Below are 18,283 nucleotides of genomic sequence, written 5' to 3'. Positions count from 1 at the left end.
TTGTGAAGAGGCAGCGGCCAGCGACACTGAAGTTTCTCCCTTGTCCACGTAATGCAAGAGACATTAACGGAATCAGATTTCCTTTATATTACACTATTGCAAAGGGAAATAATTGTATTAAACATATTATGTTGCTTCCTTAAGACTTTATATTATGTACACTTAATTGAGATACAAAGCTCTTTTCAGCTATAAAAATGACAACTACTTTATTAAGGCTTAAATCTCATTTCTCCGTGATAGGATGCTTCCTTTCAAGATTCAAAACATTCAGAATCTCTCGTGATAATCAGACCGAACCTGATTTAAACAAGCCGTTTATACACGGTGTTTTCAGGTTCTAATGGCATTTGATCGAGCCAGCGGGGCCATTACCTCTTCCCTCTGTCTAAATTCAGGGAGTCTGATTTAATTTACAAATAAAAATTCAAATGCTGACCCAGGCCTACTGCAAGGGCAAGCAAAAACGATCAGCCGTTCCTGCCTACTCTACCCACACGAATGGCAAATCAGATGCCCAAGCTTTCTATTTTCATTTTCCGTTTTCCGTGAACGCAGCTCCAAGTTCTGTGAACTCACAGCACAGGAAAGCTTCTGCCCCATCCAGAACGACTCCGAGGCTGTCCATAAATATTCACAACACGTCACCTCTGAAGTTGTCGAGTCCTGTAACACTCACACAAGTGCCACTAAAGCTTCACTGCCCGAACCTGTCTTTTCAGAGAAGACCAACAGAAAACAAGCACGAGGCTCTCCACATCGATAAACAATTCCGGTGTGCACATTTCTGCAGAAAAGTACCAGTAAAAACTCTGAAATCCCTTTAAGCCACAGAAAGTAAGAGCTAACTGAATATTAAACTGTGTTAATTACCGTGTTCAGAGGAGCAATTGTTGCAGAAACCTCCAGTTATACCGACCACAGTGACCAAACTCCAGTCCCAACACCCCCTGCCCTTACTAAAAAATCAGGTCACATTTGGAGGCTTCTGAAAACCCTTCGCCTCTCTTCAGAATTACAAGAAGTCAGGCCAGCAAAGCAGCGCTCGACCTTAGTACAACCCCACCGCCAACGTCTAGGGAAGGCAGGCAGCTTAATAAAACTCTCGCTGTGTTTTCACCTGATGTAACTGTACGAGCACTGTTACACGTGCAGAACACTTCTGAGGGACGAGATGGAGCATGTTTGTGTTACAAGAGATAAAAACATGAAAACAAAATATATTGCAGAACTCAAAGACCTTATCTTTACTCAGCCTCTCTTTCTTTGCAATAATTCATTCAAGGAAGATCTGGGAATAATTTTTGATGTAAACTCTGCCACAAGCATATATCACTATGCTGATAAAAATCACAGACAAAACTTGTGAAATACAGTGAGTTTCATTCCTTTATGCTACTAAAATAACTTTTTTCCATTTAAAATTCAAGAGATACCGATCTGCTGTTAAGAGTTCCCCAAAATGTATCATTCTGAGATGTCACACTAAAAGTCTCTTCTACTGGCCTAAAATAATGACTTTTGGAACATCTCTAGTGAATCGCAAAGAGGTCAGCAGATTTCAGGAGGAATTATTTTCTCCTTTTGGAGACTATGCTGAACTATGCTGAACACTTATTTAACAGGAGAATTTTACGATGGCCACGTGAAAATGAGTAAATAAAAATCCTCAGTATCATAAAGGCTGCCTCTGCCGTAACCTGTCAGCATCTGCTCCGAAGTGACCATGATTCTTTATTCCATGATCTCCTCGGGAAGGTACTGCCCTTTGCCGCTGGACTCCACGTGGGCGTTGAAATTCTGTCCCTTATTTCTGCCGGGTTGGCGGGTTTGGGTACAAGCATCATTTCCTAGAGCAGCAGGTGCTGCCTCTGGGGCTGAGGAGCCCCATCCCCTGCAGGACGCAGCTCTGGAGGTGTTCAGGGACAGCTTGAAGCTCTCAGACTAGAGTTGATGGAAGCGTGAGCCGGAAACCTTGGCTTTCAAGGCTGGCTTTTTGGATACAGCCTCATTTCGTGGGCACAATTTTACCACCACAAGTGTTTGCATTTGAAATGAAACGTGCCTACGAACCCAGAGGCGTTAATATATTTACAAGGACAGACCTGCACCTTGAACTACAGAGGTAACCATTACACATTTTGGGCTGCCTGGTCGTTAGGGAAGTCTCTCCTTGGGATCACGCTTTCCCAAGGACCACGAAATCTTGCTGGAGAGACAGAAAAGGAAGACAATGACTGTACTAAGAACATGGAAGTAGGAAGGGGTAATGAAGGGGAGAAGGATATAGTTCAATAATTGCTGATAAAATCTGTGGCAGCCATAAATTTACTCTTCCAAGAGAATTCAACAGACCATTACCTCTGTAAATATGTATCACATAATTCTCCCTCTCTGTCACCTTGCAGATAAGTACTTAATACTTAGCATCCCTACCCTGCAAAAGCACGAGCGCAATAAAATCCATCTGAGCTTTTGAACCGCAGTTACTTTTTGATAGTAGATAGTTACATTTTGGCACCACGGGGAGACATTGCCCGGTTCCCCCAGGGCCTATCTCGTGCTTTTTAAAACAAATTTTACAGATACAGACTCTCATTACTCCACTGATACAACAAGCAAAAGCACTTGGCTTTTGAAGTCGCACTCTGAACGTAGCAAACTCTGACCTCTTGCCGATGACTGGCTGAACTGGGACGTCCAACCCGTCCTCTGGCTGGCTTAGCTATCACAGCTGGCCAGGCACGGTCACTGCTGTCCTGAAACCAAACTCTCAGAGCAGCACGTCGTAATCCCGGTGACCCTGCAGCCCCGGCTGAAGCAAATTTACACTGCGCTGGTACTTACCGTATATCCGAGGTCCTCATTTGCACCTAAGAAATTGTTTAAAACCAGTCTGGGTGTTAAGAAGGTCAAAAAAATTGCAAGTATGTTGAAACACATATTTGACTACCATGCAGTGGGGCTAGAGACCAGCCAGGCAAAGCCAGCGTTTCCTTGGCATGACAGCGTTAGCAGCTACTGAGAGTGGGCAAGGAACACTCTTAATGATGCCATTAGCTGTAAGCTGCACTAAAAGGACACTCATAAAATGGGTATCTGTTTATGCCGTGTTCTCTATAAGAGCATTGAGTCAGATTAAAAACATCCTGTAATGAATAAAATACACCTATAGAAAGAAAAGGACATGGTAGCAATAATTCTTTGGGCATCTAACACATACAGGGAGGGAGAGAAGAGAGAACATAAATAAAAAGGACTACTCACTTGGGCTTTTTTCTTCCACAAGGTCACAGGCACAGAGGAGTTCAGAATCGATTGAAATGGGTTTCTGCTTAATCCAAAACTTAGTGCTGGCCTTCTGATTAGTAACAGGGTCTATCTCTACCTTGTCTCCAGAAATACCTGAGATGAGAAAGAATAGAGAGCCACAACAGTGATCTGTTTAAGTGATTTCGTATCAGCCGTTTGACACACTTTATAAATCTTAAATGGGATGAAAGTATATTGCCCTTTGGGGCTTTTTGAAAGCACGGGAGCTTTTGAAACCAAAAGCAAATGGTTATCAAACTGCATTGATAATCTGCATTTTATCCTCCTGCATAAGCATACCAACAAGAAAGAAACATCACAGAAAAAATTCTTCTCAACACATACAGAGCTCTTCGGGAAGCAGTAGCTACATGAGCTGCAAGATTTATAAGAAGATACTGCTAGATTTTCAATCACCGCTATTATACGTCGTAGACAGTATCACACACCGCCCCTGTTCTCTCCCCTATACAGCACATACGCTACCCCCTATATGAGAGGACAACACCCATTCGCAGCGCTACAGAAATGCTCTTTGTATTACCCAGATACTCATAAACAAAGACATCCAGTCCCAGAGATCCGTGCGTTTTTACACTGCTGGCATTTTAAAGCCAGCTCTAATTAGGCTGCTTTGAAAGCAAGCTGAGGGTTTGTGTAGCTCCTGGCACGGGCGCCGGGCGCTGCTTCCCAACGCGGGCTTCCCCAGATGGCTGGCGCTCCGCTACCGCTGCGCGTAGGCTGGCCGGGACACGGCGCGCTGCCACGCGCGAGTCCCGCGCACACCTCTCGTGAGCAGGAGTAGAAGGCTCCTCTCTCACCCCTCCACACGTTACTCCCGACGTCGGGCAAGAAGAGCCTTCCCAGCGGGACACCGCCGCGGCAGGCTGAGGGCTAACCGGGCTGGAACCGGCCCGGGAACCTCGCAGTGATTTATAGCGGTCTTTATCACGGTATTTTGAAGCAAAGGCCCTGCCCTGATGAACAGAAGCTCCTTGTTCGGTAGCTGTTGACACGACTGAACAAACTTCCCAGTGTGCTTTTTACAGCAAGATGTGTGGAGCCTTAAAAATAATTACATTTCTTCAGTCACGAGTTGTAGGTGAAGCTCACGAGAAAGCGACAAAAGGAAGCAATACCGGAAAAAAGTGTTTAAACACCGTTTAACTCTTGCATCTCTGGAAACACGGCAGAGAGAACCTCTTCCCCCTTGAGGGTTTTGGCTATGATGCTTTCAAATACATTACACTTGGCTTGTCTGAAGCACAAGAAAACCTAAGGAAGCCGATGACAAAACTTTCCAGAGATGTGACAAAATAAAAGCAAGATGCCACGCACACAACGACTCTCCGAAGCCCTCCAAAATTAACTCGGTTTTTCTTAAAAGTCTGGTCAAAGTTGCAGAATTTGCAAACCACGTTCGTTTGTATTTTATGCAACTCTCAACTCAAAGCACGCAGACAGCAAGGAGCGGGCATCGACAGCGGGCTCCTTGCTGCAATCCCTTCCACTGCTCCGAGGTTACCTTCATTTTAACCCTGGCTATTATGGTAGGTTATAATAATGCCACCAGCCCCTTCCCCCTTCTGTTAATCCAAGAATGCGCTTTGTCATTAAACATACGTCACATCAGAGAGATCACATTTCAATTAAGCATTGTATCAAGAGTCCAATTAACACAAGGACTGCTAGAAGTAGGTAATTTGCGCAGGCTGATGCTGTACCTGGAGCCCATTTTGTTTTGCAATTTAATTTTGGCCAGATTATTTAAAATCGGCGTTGTTATTTCATAAGTAGCAGTTAATTATTCGGAATGGCATTTTCCGTAGTTTCAGGAAAATATGCAAAGTTGACGGTACAAGTTCTTATTTTCTCTCTGAAAAAATTCAAGGCAAGTTCTAAAAATAGAGGTGCAAATTCTTTGTGTGCGAGGGCTGTTCCCCACCCCTTCCTCTAGAAACGTCACTCCTGAAAATATCCTTAAAATATTTTCAGCGTATAGTCCTGCAACTTCAGAATTCACAGTCAGTCAATATTGTTAATGCACCTTGTTAATTTGATAGGATTTGTCAGGTAACTCCACTGGAAAATTATATAAAACTGTTCCAGATGAACAGATGATAGTGACATGAATTAAAGTGATAGAACAATAGTGGAATATAAACCAGAAATGACACCCAAAGTGGCTGTTGATTTATTGCCATCCTGAGTTTGGTTCTGGGCTTCCATGTATATTAGTGCTACAAATCTGGGTCCATTTAGCAGAGAGATGCTCATACATACATCACCAGCTCCTGCTCCAAGCCAAGGTCACTCCCCATTGCATCAATCTTTTCAGCAGAGGCTACTTCACCAAGCACGGATTTTGTAACCATCTCAGATGTAACAGACTTCCTCCTCTTTCATCTTTTTTTTATCATGTAAAATACACTTTAACTTCTATTATTTTTATCTGCAAATTGTTGCTGTATACTTCATCCATTATTTCTGTATCTCGACATCACTGGCTTAAGCTCACACACATCCAAAGAGCACATTGACAAAGAATGTTGTCTTTTTTGTGTTATTGTTCTCACAATCCGTATGTGTTGAAACCTAAAATCAAAACAGTATTATGCGTGTGGCTCCTGCAGTCTCTGTATCGCAGCACGAATCAGTCATACTCAAAAATCAAGTAAAAATGCTGCTGCTTCTATTTTTTTAATTCATTCATTTTATCAAAAGAAATGTCATCAATGTATTAGTCCAGTACCACTGTTCTGTCCTTGCTTCCTTTGTTGGGGTCTGCAACTGCCCCCCCCCTTCTGAAATACTTGCCAGCAGTAATTTTCCAAGACAATATGCTTCTTTTAGTTTTGCTAATGTGATACACAAGCAAATGTGTCTTATTCCTTCACAACATGATAGAACCTTGTAAAAATGTTGAGTGCTACAGCCTGTGCATTACCCTGTAATAGGAGCTAAAACACACAGCCCCAGACCTGAAGCTGCCACGGCTAAAGCCTTCCACTGTAATAAACCCATCAGCCAAAAGGTGGTCGTTCCTCCCACGGCCATTTACGTATCGCTCTTTACTATCAAGAACTACGCACAATGTACAGAAGGTGGGGCTTACTCCAATATTTTCAGCAAACCTTGCCTCCAATTCAATGATCGGGCCTCAAGAGAGCTAAAACGTTTCAAAAAGTACCAGTACGGGAACAGTGCTTCACAAACATCGCTCACACTACTGCTCCCTGTTCTGAGCAACTGAAATAACATCCAGTGTAGAACCCACTCAAATTCCTTGACGTGAATGTCTTACAAAGCCGGAGCAAGCTGCGGGAGCGGAGATGAGCTACACGGAGCGTTTTCTCCACCGCCTCTGGGTTCCGTCACACGTAAACACCCTTCCACGTGGAGCCTGGGAAACTGGGACTCGCCCCTGAAACCACAGGGATATTTTCAGTGCAGCCACTGCACCGTGCTTCAGCTCGCCCGACGGCCAGTACGCTCCTGCACAGCCACCGACAGCACCGATACTGTCAATAAGCAGCAATGGAATTATTCTGGATTCTTGGCATCTGCTAGAAAAACTGTCGCTGTGCTACGGCTCTTCCATAAAACCGATGACATAAAAATGCTACAGAGAAAAGTCTTTGCGACCGGCCATCGTTAAACTGACACAGAACCACAGTTACTGAGGAGCGATGGAAAAAAATTAGACATCGTGTTTTACATTTCAGATTGTACGGAGCAGTCTGTCACTCGCACAAGAGGAACACGTTAACACTCAGCAGCCCTGATCCAAACAGCACCTCAATGCATATTTTACCAGCATTGCTCTTTTAATATCTTCAACAAAATCCTGAGAAAACCCAGTAACATACACTTATTTTGAATTATTTAGAGGTTTTGATCCTGTACATTTGCCCAAACTTGGAATATCTCGCTGGGGTTTTCTTTGATTTTTAAAAAGTAATTACGTTACAAAAACCACATTGTCAGTGTACTGCCATCAAAAATACTCAAGTTCACATATTGTTATAAAAGGGAAATTTTATGGTCCTTACGCTTCTGGGCAGGGTCAGCTCCTTCGCTGCTACACAAGTTAAGCCATTTGTTTCATTTAACAGCTATTCTCCCTTAACCATTTATCTTTAGTGATCTGTCATGACCTTTTCAAGCTCTCATTTCTGACACTTTCCAGATACAGTGAGTCAAACTTCACTGGAAGCAAACTATCACACCCAGATAGTTTGCTCAAAAGCAGAAAACATGCCCAGCGCTGTCCTGCTTCAGCACCAGCAGATAAATCCTTCCTTAACAAGACAGTTGAAAATAAACTCAGAAAGCCTCTTCTGTAAAGATTTTAGAGACATATACTTTTATATGTGCTTAAGGATGGAAGAATGAAGGCACCGCAGTGACGATAGTACAGAAACTGCTATAGTGTAAATTTAACAATTCTACTGAATTCTACAGACTAGATGCATTTTGTAAACATTATGGCACTTAATATTTTACTGCTGAATCATTTCTTTATGGAAGGTATTTGCAGGAATGTCACAGGTCACCTACCAACGCATCATTAATCAAATTTTCACAATTTAAACACAAAGATAAAAAGCCATTCAATCATTTTAAAGCAGTAATGGGGCTTTTATAATTCAAGATTCTGTCATCCCTTGGCCTTCGGGTTTTCAAAAGCATTCAGAAAGCTCATAAGGACAATATAAAACCTTTAGAGAATGCTAGTTTTATTTTGTTCCTCCTCAAATTTCTACTTGGTCGTTAAAATCTTTCAGTCTCAGAAGAGGAAAAACCTAATCATTCCCAATTTTGCACAGCCTCATTTAAAAATAACAAAACAGTTGGCAAGAAGCTTTCCATTACGAAGCCTAGATTAAAAAAAAAGAGACGGGGTCATTAAATAATGGTGTTATTTCAGAAGAAGCATGTGCTAGCTGATTGTGGGTAATAAAAATACCGAAGTATTTTCAACTGAAAGCAATTTTTTTTAACTGCTAAAATGCTGGCCACACTTCCAAGTGATGCGCTCCATGACAAAATAGACCCACATGACAATGACGGCTTTACAAACGCCCGAGACGGACAGTCAGCTATTAGAGATGGCCCAAGGTCTGCACCGTTCCATTTTCCTAAGCGTTACAGTACGGATTGATTTACCTAACTGAACATCAGTGGTGAATCGAAGCCTATGGATCATGCTGACTTTGAAGGACTTGTAATGGTGGCTACTGAGCATGTCCTGAACTGTAGCTATATCGATCTGAGGGTCCTCCTCCGAGACCTCTTCTCCTCTTGAACCTGCAAAACAAGCCAACAATAATGAACGAGAGGTTAAAAACAGTGCATACAGCTAGCACGTAACTACGGCTGTGACGTCTACAGCTGCAGATGGCTTTTTAAGAAGGAGCAAAACGCTCAAGTCCATGTCTGCGGGAGGCGGAAATTCTCACCTCCATCCAAAGGCAGAATCACTGACTCATTAAGGGTATCAGGATACACGTTTGTGTCCCGCATGAGGCGCGGTGCAACATCCCAGCGGCAGAGTCTCACGTGCCACGAGACACCCCTGGACACATCCCCGGGGGTGACCTGGTGGGATCCCCAGCAGGACCCGCAGCCTGCCACCGGGAAGGAGCCCGGCGAAGGGGTGCCTGATCCCAGCCAGGGCAGTAGTTTCAGGTGCCACCCTCGACGTACGCACGGGCACAGCTCTCCCGCGTTTCAGCATCCCCCTGCGTGGGATGCGACGCTGGCATCTTGCTGCAGCACTGGCAACACCGTGGGCACCCTGATCGCAGCCCCATGGTACCGAAGCTGCGCTTTATTTACTGATTAGTATTCTCATTACTACTGCAGGCACTGGCTTTCTAAAAGGTAACATCTCATTAAGCCAAAATGCCAATTACTGAAAAAATATAACGCACTTTAAAGATTTTTTTACATTTTATGACGTTGGATTAACACCAATTTAAACATTACTATAATGCGATATATAATTTTGCACAGAGTAATTTCTATGCCAGCTGCTAATAAAGCATCTCAGCTCTAAATGATCATTCAGATGCTGTTAGATAAAGTGGTATAAATATGTTTGAAAACTGATTTAGCTTCTTACACAAGATATTGAAGAATGACACGTTTTGTTTAATATCCCAGCTAATGTAGTCCTAAAAGCTGAATCAACTGCCAGTTCGGAGTACTAAATTTGCTGCAGGAGATTAATGAAAACTTTATATTTTGCTGAAATTTTAATAATAGGAAGAAGAGATGATGGAATTTTAGTACAGGTCTTAAAGATCCAGGAAAGCAGGCTAAGAACTTGTCAGGTTTTTGTGTATTAATTTCGTTCTAGGCTTGCCCGGTTGGAGCAGCCCCAACACTAACGCTTCCCGCACTGACCTTTCCCTCTGGGGACGTAAATTCCCACCCCGTCCGGGGCCCTCAGCTCGCGGGGAGCCCCGGCGCGTTGCCACGCGTAGGCCCCGGCGCCAAGGGCACGGCTTGCCAGGAAAGGCCGCAGCTCCCGGGGGAGGCAAACCCTGGCACTTGTCTCGGACACACGCTGTTGATGCAGCAGCAGACTCCCTCTTAACAGGGTAATTCAGAGTTGCAGGGGTACACGCCGTTTGCCCCAGCGAGGGAAGCTGTCGGCACGGTGGCATAAGCAGGACAAACGTGGGGGAGAGGGAAGAAAAACCCCACCTGAGCACGGAGCGCTTTTCCTGCTGGCTGAAAGCATTCTCTTTTCTATCTGCTAATTCAGTAACAAACGTCGCTGCTTCTCGTAAGTATCTCTCATGTCTGTATCAAAGTAAGGTTAGCATTTACTGCTAAATGAGTCAAAATACATGTTGCGAGATTAAGGAGGGGAACCACATTTCATAGACATTAGTCACATCAGCTTTGCAAAGGAGAGCGGGCGAGCGATGCCCGCTCCTCGCCACCAACACAGCCTCCTGACACGAGGCCAGCACCCTTCCTTGGGGCCGGGGGACAGTGAAGGGTTAAGCTACAAACTGGGCTGTGTCATTTGACTTGAAAGAATTCCAAAAATCAAATGAAACAGTCTACATGTGAATTTATGCAGAGCCATCTTAACATTGCAACCACTCTATGCTCCAGAATGACAAGATAAATTGTAATGGCTCCTTCAGAGACATTACAATGTATTTTGTCAAAGACCCCTGTGTTAATGTCTCTATACTATGGATTATCATAATGTATCATGTCAAACCCTCATGCTGCAGTACTTCAAAGATACACCGAGATATGTCAAACTTTTTGGTGCACTTAAAAGCATCTTGAAACACTGTGGCATGGCGGTGCCTGAAAGCAAAGCAGCAGGATGGCAACGGGCGCTGCTGCCCTGCAGCCGAGCGCGATCCTCCACCGATGGAAACCAGTGAAATGCCCGTCCAGCCCCGGCAGCGGCTCCCAGCCACGCAGCCAGCCCCGTCCCCGCAGCGCGCAGGCACAACGGCACGCCGTGCTGGGATACGAGCCACGGCACGGCGGGACCCTGTGGTTACTGCTGGTATCCCCCTGCCCACAGGGGAGCTGGGGGCGGGGGACATGCGGGGACACGGCGCGGCAGGGACGGACCCCCAGAGACAGCGACACGGCGTGAACCCAAGCAGCGCAGAGGGGTCACTGCTGGCGGCGGGGTCAGGGACCCGAGCCCCGAGGTCATTAGTGCTGCCCCTAATGAAGCCGGGCTCTAGGGCTCGAAGCGAAGCCGCCTCCCCCGAGCCGCGTGCGACGGCGGGGTGGGCAGGGTGCTGGGTGCTGCCTCCTCCCAGCGCGGGGCCGCGTTGTAACGGCGGGTGACGAGACCCTCGCCTCCGTGCGACGGGCAGCACTGGGTACAGCGGGGTGTTACGTACAGTGTTATACGTAAAGAAGTGTTAGCACCGACAGACTGAGTCAGTAGCAATAAGAAAATTGAGAAATAACACAAAGAATGGCGACACATTAACCTCGCCCTCACACCGCCTGAGAAACATCACCAGACCGAGACCCACACAACGCTCTGCAGGTACCGCTGCCGTTGTGTTCCCAGCCTCCCCGCCTGGCCTCGGAGCCCCCAGCCTCGCCCTCCACACTGCACTACCGGCAAACCGGGGACGCTACGTGGTGACTTTACATGGCTATTATGAAGCTGAGCCTTCTCAGATTTCGCACACCCAAATTAAAAGTATTAGAAAGAAAATTAGCAGCTTGCCAGATCATATCCAAGGGAAAAAATTGTCTCTGTAACTAAAAACTGAGTACCTGTCAGTGTCTAAACTGCAGGAGCATTAACTGCCACAGCCAGGGCAGCCGAACAGTGGGATTTTGCTCTGGAAGCCTTTTGGATCCTCTGCGTATCGGTAGCCTCTGCCGACTTTGTTTTATGAAGCTTTGTGAATGGATTCAGGTTTACAGAATTTCTACAGTTGCTGCTCTTGGGAGAGCAGCCAGGAACTCCACCATCAAAACAGATCATCTGTCTAAAGATGGCAAGACACGTGGACCCCTGAGGGTGCATTGGATAATAGCAGTAATATCAGTAACAACAGAGAGAAATGCCCTGCAGAGAAAAACCTGACTGCAGAACTTGGCATATTGCTCTTACCCCGCAGCTCTGCGAGGATGTCTGCGAGGCTGCCGGCGTTCAGCGGTGGAGGGAAGAGCCGTCTCCACCAGCTGATTGGGGGAAAAAATCATAAAAATATTTTCCACATGCAAGCAGCTGTGAATAAACCTGTCAAATATTTACAGGCCTGTCAGGTTATTTGTAATGGAGATCACAGTGTGGCTTTTGAATGTAAAAGCTTCTGCTTGGGAAGACAATCAAGTAAAGTGGATGCTCCAGGTCTATTATTTAGCCCAAGAGCCGACCCAGCAATACTGCTCTGCTGGCAGAGAGACTGCTCGGCCTGGGAGGAAGAGTCCCCTGTTCCAGAAACAAACTCCTTCACATAATGACATGGAGACTCCTTCACATAATGACAAGGTTTGCAATGACCTCTATTTTTTTCCTTATAGTCTACTTAAATAAGATTTACTTTGAGAAAGAAGAAGTGAAAAGAGCTGAAGTCAGGTGTGGGATAAACAAGGCACAAGACAAGAGCCTGCGTGAAGTGAAAAGCACGGCTACGAGGGAAGCATTTCCCTTAGCTCAGGACAGGGGTTTAATTATTGGAGAAGGGTAGGAAAATCCATGAACGGAGCAGGAAAAGAAAGGCTGGGAGGAAGCCTGTGCTTCTGCCCCACCACCCCCAAGCCAGGGATGGAGCAACACGTGGCACAGCTGAACAGGGAGTCACTTGATTTTTCCAGCACTGCCTCGCCTGGTGCCAATCCTTCCAGGCCACCTTCGCAGCACGTGTGCGGGGGCAGAGCGCGGCTGGTGCTCGGCACGGGGCTCAGGCTGGTGCCTGCTGCCCGCACAGCCGGCCGGCCTGCCCCGGCACCCCCGGCTCTGGCACCACCGGGAAAGCTTGAGACCAGCCTCCCACCACCTTTTACAAGCTCTACTCCCTACAACTGTTTGTACTCAGCACCCTGGCAGAGCAGCACCCTGCCTGCTCGGGCTGTGCCGCACGGGTTGCCCCGCGCTGCTGGACCTGCGGTGCACTGGCGGTTACAATTAAGCTAGGTCGGGTTCAGTGCAGAGCACAGGCGGTCTGCCTTTGCAGACTCCATCTCCGGGACAGAACCGCAGATGCTGCGAGGCTGACAATGTTCTCAGAGAAATGATGTTTTTAAATCCCAAAACCCAAAGTCATCCTGTGGGAACGCACGGCGCTGGACGGAGGGGGGTCCCATACAGAAGCGCAGGCATTCCAGGCAGCAACGTGGCTTTTTCCTTTATCCATCTGATTCTTATCAACTCTCCTGTCTCCGGTCCTCATCAGAGGAGGGACTCCTACTCCGACAGCCAGTCGGACTGCTCTCCGTCTCTGCTCAGATTGCTTGTGCAGCAAAACCATACAGACCATTAAACCGCAGCCTCCTACTTTCAAAAAAGACCAAAAAAAAATATCCAAAACCAGACCAAAAAACCAGAGCAGTGTTTACTGCCCACAGAAGCTGGATAAAAAGCAAAAATGGTATCAAGGGCTACAGACTTCTATACTTTAAAAGGGCCAGTGTGGTGAAGCACTACGGTGGTTTGGAAGTCACAGTCATGGCACTAGTTTGCAGCCTCTACATTTCACGGTTATCCAGAAAATTGACCTATTTTCCATTCTGGAAAGAGCAGTTGAAGATCTCTACTCTGTTGTTGGGGTTTTTTGCCTTTTTTTTTAAACCAGGCTCAGTACAGAGGTAGTATTTTTGTTCAAGTACTTGAACTACTGTGAAATTACATTTGTAACTCAGTTATATTTGTAACTCAGTCCAACCTCCTCACAGAAAATCCTGATTTTCAGATGAGACAAACAGTAATGAAACAACAGGCACCAGAAGCACGAGTCTGAAAATAAGTCAGAAGCTAAACCAAGGAGCCTTATCCTTGGTTTAGGGATAAGGGACTCCTGCAAGCATTGGAGGACATATAAAAATGACACATTAGTAATACCTGAATATTGCAATGCCATATGTAGCCTATTCAAGAGCAACTGAACCTGTATTTCCTCGATAAAACAGCGAAATATAAAGTTAACTGCATTGCAAAAATGTCCCTTATTACTTTAATGTACTAGTATATTGCTTAATGAAAGTTCTTAATTGTAATACAATTAATTACATACACAGAGTCCCCAATTACATTTTCCAATAAGACATTGGCTTTGGTACAGGTCTAAAGGCACTAAACCAATTTTAATATATTAAGACCAATTTCCCCTGAATACTAATTACTATCTAATGATAAAATGAGAAAGACGAACTTTCCAGAAGTAAGATGGTAAGAATAAAACTAAATTAGCCATGAATAGTTTGCTACTATACATAAAAGCATTTCACATTACAAAGTGCAGGCTTTTAGTTTAAAGATAAATCTTAGGGTGAGTTAAAAAGTTCTGCATACTGGAAACAGTTTATTAGTTTGAACGCTATTAGTAAATGTTGGGCAGATAGGGGTTTTCTCCATGCTTATTTCTTAATAATGGAAAGTTTTCTGTTTCATTTAATACTCTGAAATATAGACTTTCTATTTGCCCAAAGGAAACTGGCAGCTATTTTAACTAGCAGATGTTTGGCATCATACATCTATATATTTATACATGAATATGAGACTATGAAGAGCACATTTAAAAATAATAGCTGTTATAATGGAGTTTTTCCTGCCTGACTGGCATATCTAAGCTAAAAATATTTTAAATAAAACCAAAATGCACAAAATGAGTATTTCATTTTGATGTTAGGATTTTCAAGCTATTATTTTATTAGCAGTGCAAACCCGTCACTATTTCTATTCTAATGCCACGCCAAAAGATAGCTCCTTAAGCACTACAGAATCCAATTTCTTGTTGTGGACTGGGGGAACCAGGCTATGTACAACGCGTGAGTTATGACTGAGCTTATATACTGTGTTGTCCTTGAACACCTCTGCATGTAGGGAGTTAACTGCATGGGTGTTTCACATATATCCCCAAGCAGGGACAACGGAAGATCACTTTAAATTCACCCACATTTTGGGGGAGACACTATAAGCAGAAGATTTCTTCCATGTTCCTGATTTGAGTTAGGTACTGTTCAGAAAATGGTCAGTAATGGCACAGCAGAAAAGAGACAGAATTCACATAAGCACGTGTTATTTTGCCTAGATTACTGTCAGCCTTGAACAAACTAAACCAGCCCACGAATGGGGCAAAAAGCCACCACCTACCAACGTGATGCTACTGCCGCAGGGGAGGGTGGCAGCTCAGCAGCAGCGGGAGCACGGGAAGCTTGGGGGGAGCTTGGGGGGGCTCTGGGTTCCAGCCCTGTGAGTTCCCCATCATGGGCAAATCACGGTCCTAGCGGGGGGCTCCAGCTCACGCCCTCAGATGGGCACCCTCGATTTGCTTAACGAGGGCCAGGAGAGCTCACGAGTTAAGAGTACTTTTGACTTGAGAGCCTCAGGGATCCGTCCCACGCCTCTCCACACTGGGCTCGGCCGAGGAGCTTGCTTTTGTGACCCCTCGCCTAGGAGGGAAGAGGAGCAGTTGCTGCACAGAGACTTCAGGGAAAGGGAAAAGTGTTCCCTCAGCATTACAACTGACTTGATTTTGAGACAAGGCCTCCGAGGCTCTCCTGGAGCACTTGCCACTGATGCAGAGTAGACCGAACGCCTCCTGCTAAACCATTTACAAACTTATGACAGATTTACTGTTAAAGTAATGGTGCAACCTGAACCTAGTCACTCATGACAGCTAAGAGGATCGGTAGATAGAGCTACAAGCCACAGCATGGATCCCTCCACAGATGATGAAAATACGTTGAAAACACAGTATATACAATATACTTTTAATTACAGAGCCTGCATGAAAAAAATGGTTTTTTTTAATCAAAATGTGCAAAACCTATGAAAGTATGACTAGTATAAGTCTTTTCATAGATTAAAAAATACAAAAATAACAGCTGGGATGCAGACGTTGGGGAATTTTGGCTTGTGGGAAGAGCTCAGCTTGATTAGCGAGGTTAGAGCTGCTCCGTTTCCTCATGCCCAGCACCCCTGCTACCTTCTGCTGCATTCTCTCCTACGGTTTCTTAGAACCATTTTATGAAGAAATGAACCAGGAGCATCAAGAATATTTTGGGAGCAAGTCCCACTCTACGGAGAACGGCAGCCAAAACTGCGAGTGCTTAATCTCGGCTCCAGCACTGACGTACCACCAGAGAGCTCGCGGCGGCTGCGTCTCCTCTGCTCTTCCTTAAATGGGATTAGAGCCTGCTACTCGCCACCAGAATTAGGAGGTACTTCGGGGATGCTCTGCTGTCATTCTAGGGTGAAATACGAAACGCTACAGCCAAAAAGCAGAAATGGAAAGGTCTAATCTTTGTAAAGCAAGAAAAAACTCTTCTACTACTTGAAACAGGCTCTTGCTATGACGGTTTGCAGCAAACGCTCTGAGCATGGTCTTGGCCAAGAGCGTGAACGCTACTGGTTCCCTCATTAGTGCAACCAACATTTTTACAGCTGAATTAAAATGGAATGAAAAAAACCCCAAAACTGAGAGCATGACTATTGGAAAGAAAGAAGGACAGACCAAAATGCTGTGGAGGACAAACACCGACCAATGTTTTTTTTAAAGTTTCATATAATTCCTCGAAAAGAAATTAATCAGGAAGCAATATTAGGACCATTAAAACAGTAACAGAATAAAAATATTTGAGCATAGCTGGAGAGAAGATTATTTGTCTAGCGCTTTAAAAAAATCATCAAACTGCTCTAGTTACATCTGCACGGTTAATTTCTTTAAATTCTATTAGAAAAAAATTGGTGCCTCTAACAGCCGTATTGACATGGCAAAACGTACTGCAGACCAAGCACTTTATTCACTAAGAGCGCCTGCAACAGAAGAAGTTTCATATTTCCAGTGTTTTTCAGGGTTGGTCATAACTTTACAGAGCAGAGTTTAACAGAAAAAGATTAATCATGAAGTGATAAACAGGATGCAGACTATTTACTAGAAGGTATGAAATCCATCATTTCCCTCTGGAATATTGTTCTGGCACAACTGAGAAGTGCCTCAGGAAAGAGAGGCTTGTCAAAACTTACTTGCCCAGACAGTACAGCTTGTATTCCAAAATACATAACTTATGTGAGTTTAAGCAATTTACAAGAGCAAAAGTGAAAAGGGGAAACATACTGTTCTCCCGGACAAGGCAGAATTCCAAAGTGCTCTGGCTCTCCAAGGTACAGTCTAAATCTACTGGGACATTAGGTTCACTCTGCTTCTCCAGCCGATACTGAGGACCTGAAACATAAAGTAACTTGTAAAATCATCTGTTTTCTAACAAAGTGATGGCTTATCACGTTCAACTAACATGAGATTACTCGTAGCCTACAAGCAAGGCAGGTAGACGTTTATGTTCCAAAGCTCTTTGCCAAAGGGAACGGCCCTATCATAACAAGGTGGAGGATGACGTGCAAGAAAACAACACATCCCAGTCATCTTCAGCTGTCCAACAACGCTGAGAAACCCCTGTCCAACGTTTCTGTATTATTCCTACACCAGATGAGCCTCCATCAAATACCCTGCCCATGCTGCAAGACAGGGGCATTGCCTGTTGGAATAAGTACCTATTCAGACCTTGGTGTATATCTATGTTGTATTATTTGGGCATCTTTCCTGATGTGAAAAAGCACAATGTGTTTGGTCCCCTTTGCTCTCTGCCCTCTCTGTGGCTCTTTACAGACTGAAGACAGGCTGCTGCGAGTGCTACCCCGGCCGCTCTTTGCCGGGGGACGGCGCCCCGTCCCGCGCCACCCCACGAGCTGGCCCATACGGGAGCTACCCTGCGTACCCGAGGGCACTGCTCTTCCAGCTTGGGATTGAAGCCTGCTTCTTCAGCGCGGGCTCCGCCAAACACAGGCTCACAGCCCCCGCAGGTGCGGAGAGCCAGGAAGAGCCCGGCTGCGCAGGCAAGGCTGCCACAGCCTCGGCAGTGGCTGCGCAGGGCACCGAGGAAGATCTGGGAAGGAAAGCAGCCCTTCTTTTATGAATTGCATTTTGTCATGAAAACTAGCTCCATGACACCCGGTTCGGCTGTTTCTGCCTCTGCCAACGGTGCATTTCTCAGAAGGCTGCACTTCCAAAGCGCGGGGCAAGGATTTCCTTACGCACCAGCAGCGACCGGCACTGCCTTCCAGGCTGACTCGAGACAACGTGCCGGCTGGAGTTTGGCATCACCCGGCAGCGCAACGGCTGCAAGGAGCAGAAAGGGTCAGAGGGATGGATTTTGACCTTTTCCAGAGATCTGTACACTGTTAACATGGAACTGCATCAAACAAAAGCATGTACAGGTGCTGTTGCTTCAAATGAAT

At 45.4% G+C, this 18,283-nt stretch overlaps 1 protein-coding gene across 5 annotated transcripts in view; it reads right to left on the bottom strand.

Moving 5' to 3' along the window:
- The window catches only part of MAPKAP1 (MAPK associated protein 1), a 106,351-nt gene that overhangs the window by 10,358 nt on the left and 77,710 nt on the right, over positions 1 to 18,283 (bottom strand). For 3 of the 5 annotated variants that reach the window (XM_064468383.1, XM_064468386.1, XM_064468387.1), the window contains 3 exons: positions 17,106 to 17,213; positions 8,482 to 8,622; positions 3,268 to 3,405 (listed from right to left, as the gene is read on the bottom strand). In XM_064468383.1, the coding sequence (XP_064324453.1) occupies positions 3,268 to 3,405; positions 8,482 to 8,622; positions 17,106 to 17,213 (387 nt within the window). The remainder of the gene's footprint in view (positions 1 to 3,267; positions 3,406 to 8,481; positions 8,623 to 17,105; positions 17,214 to 18,283) is intronic. The other 2 variants (XM_064468385.1, XM_064468384.1) reach the window with 2 other exon arrangements.

This window comes from Phalacrocorax carbo, chromosome 18, assembly GCF_963921805.1.
Source record: "Phalacrocorax carbo chromosome 18, bPhaCar2.1, whole genome shotgun sequence".
Lineage (NCBI taxonomy): Eukaryota > Metazoa > Chordata > Aves > Suliformes > Phalacrocoracidae > Phalacrocorax > Phalacrocorax carbo.
The sequence above is the reverse complement of the archived record's forward strand: the minus strand, read 5'-3'. Positions and strand labels throughout refer to the sequence as shown.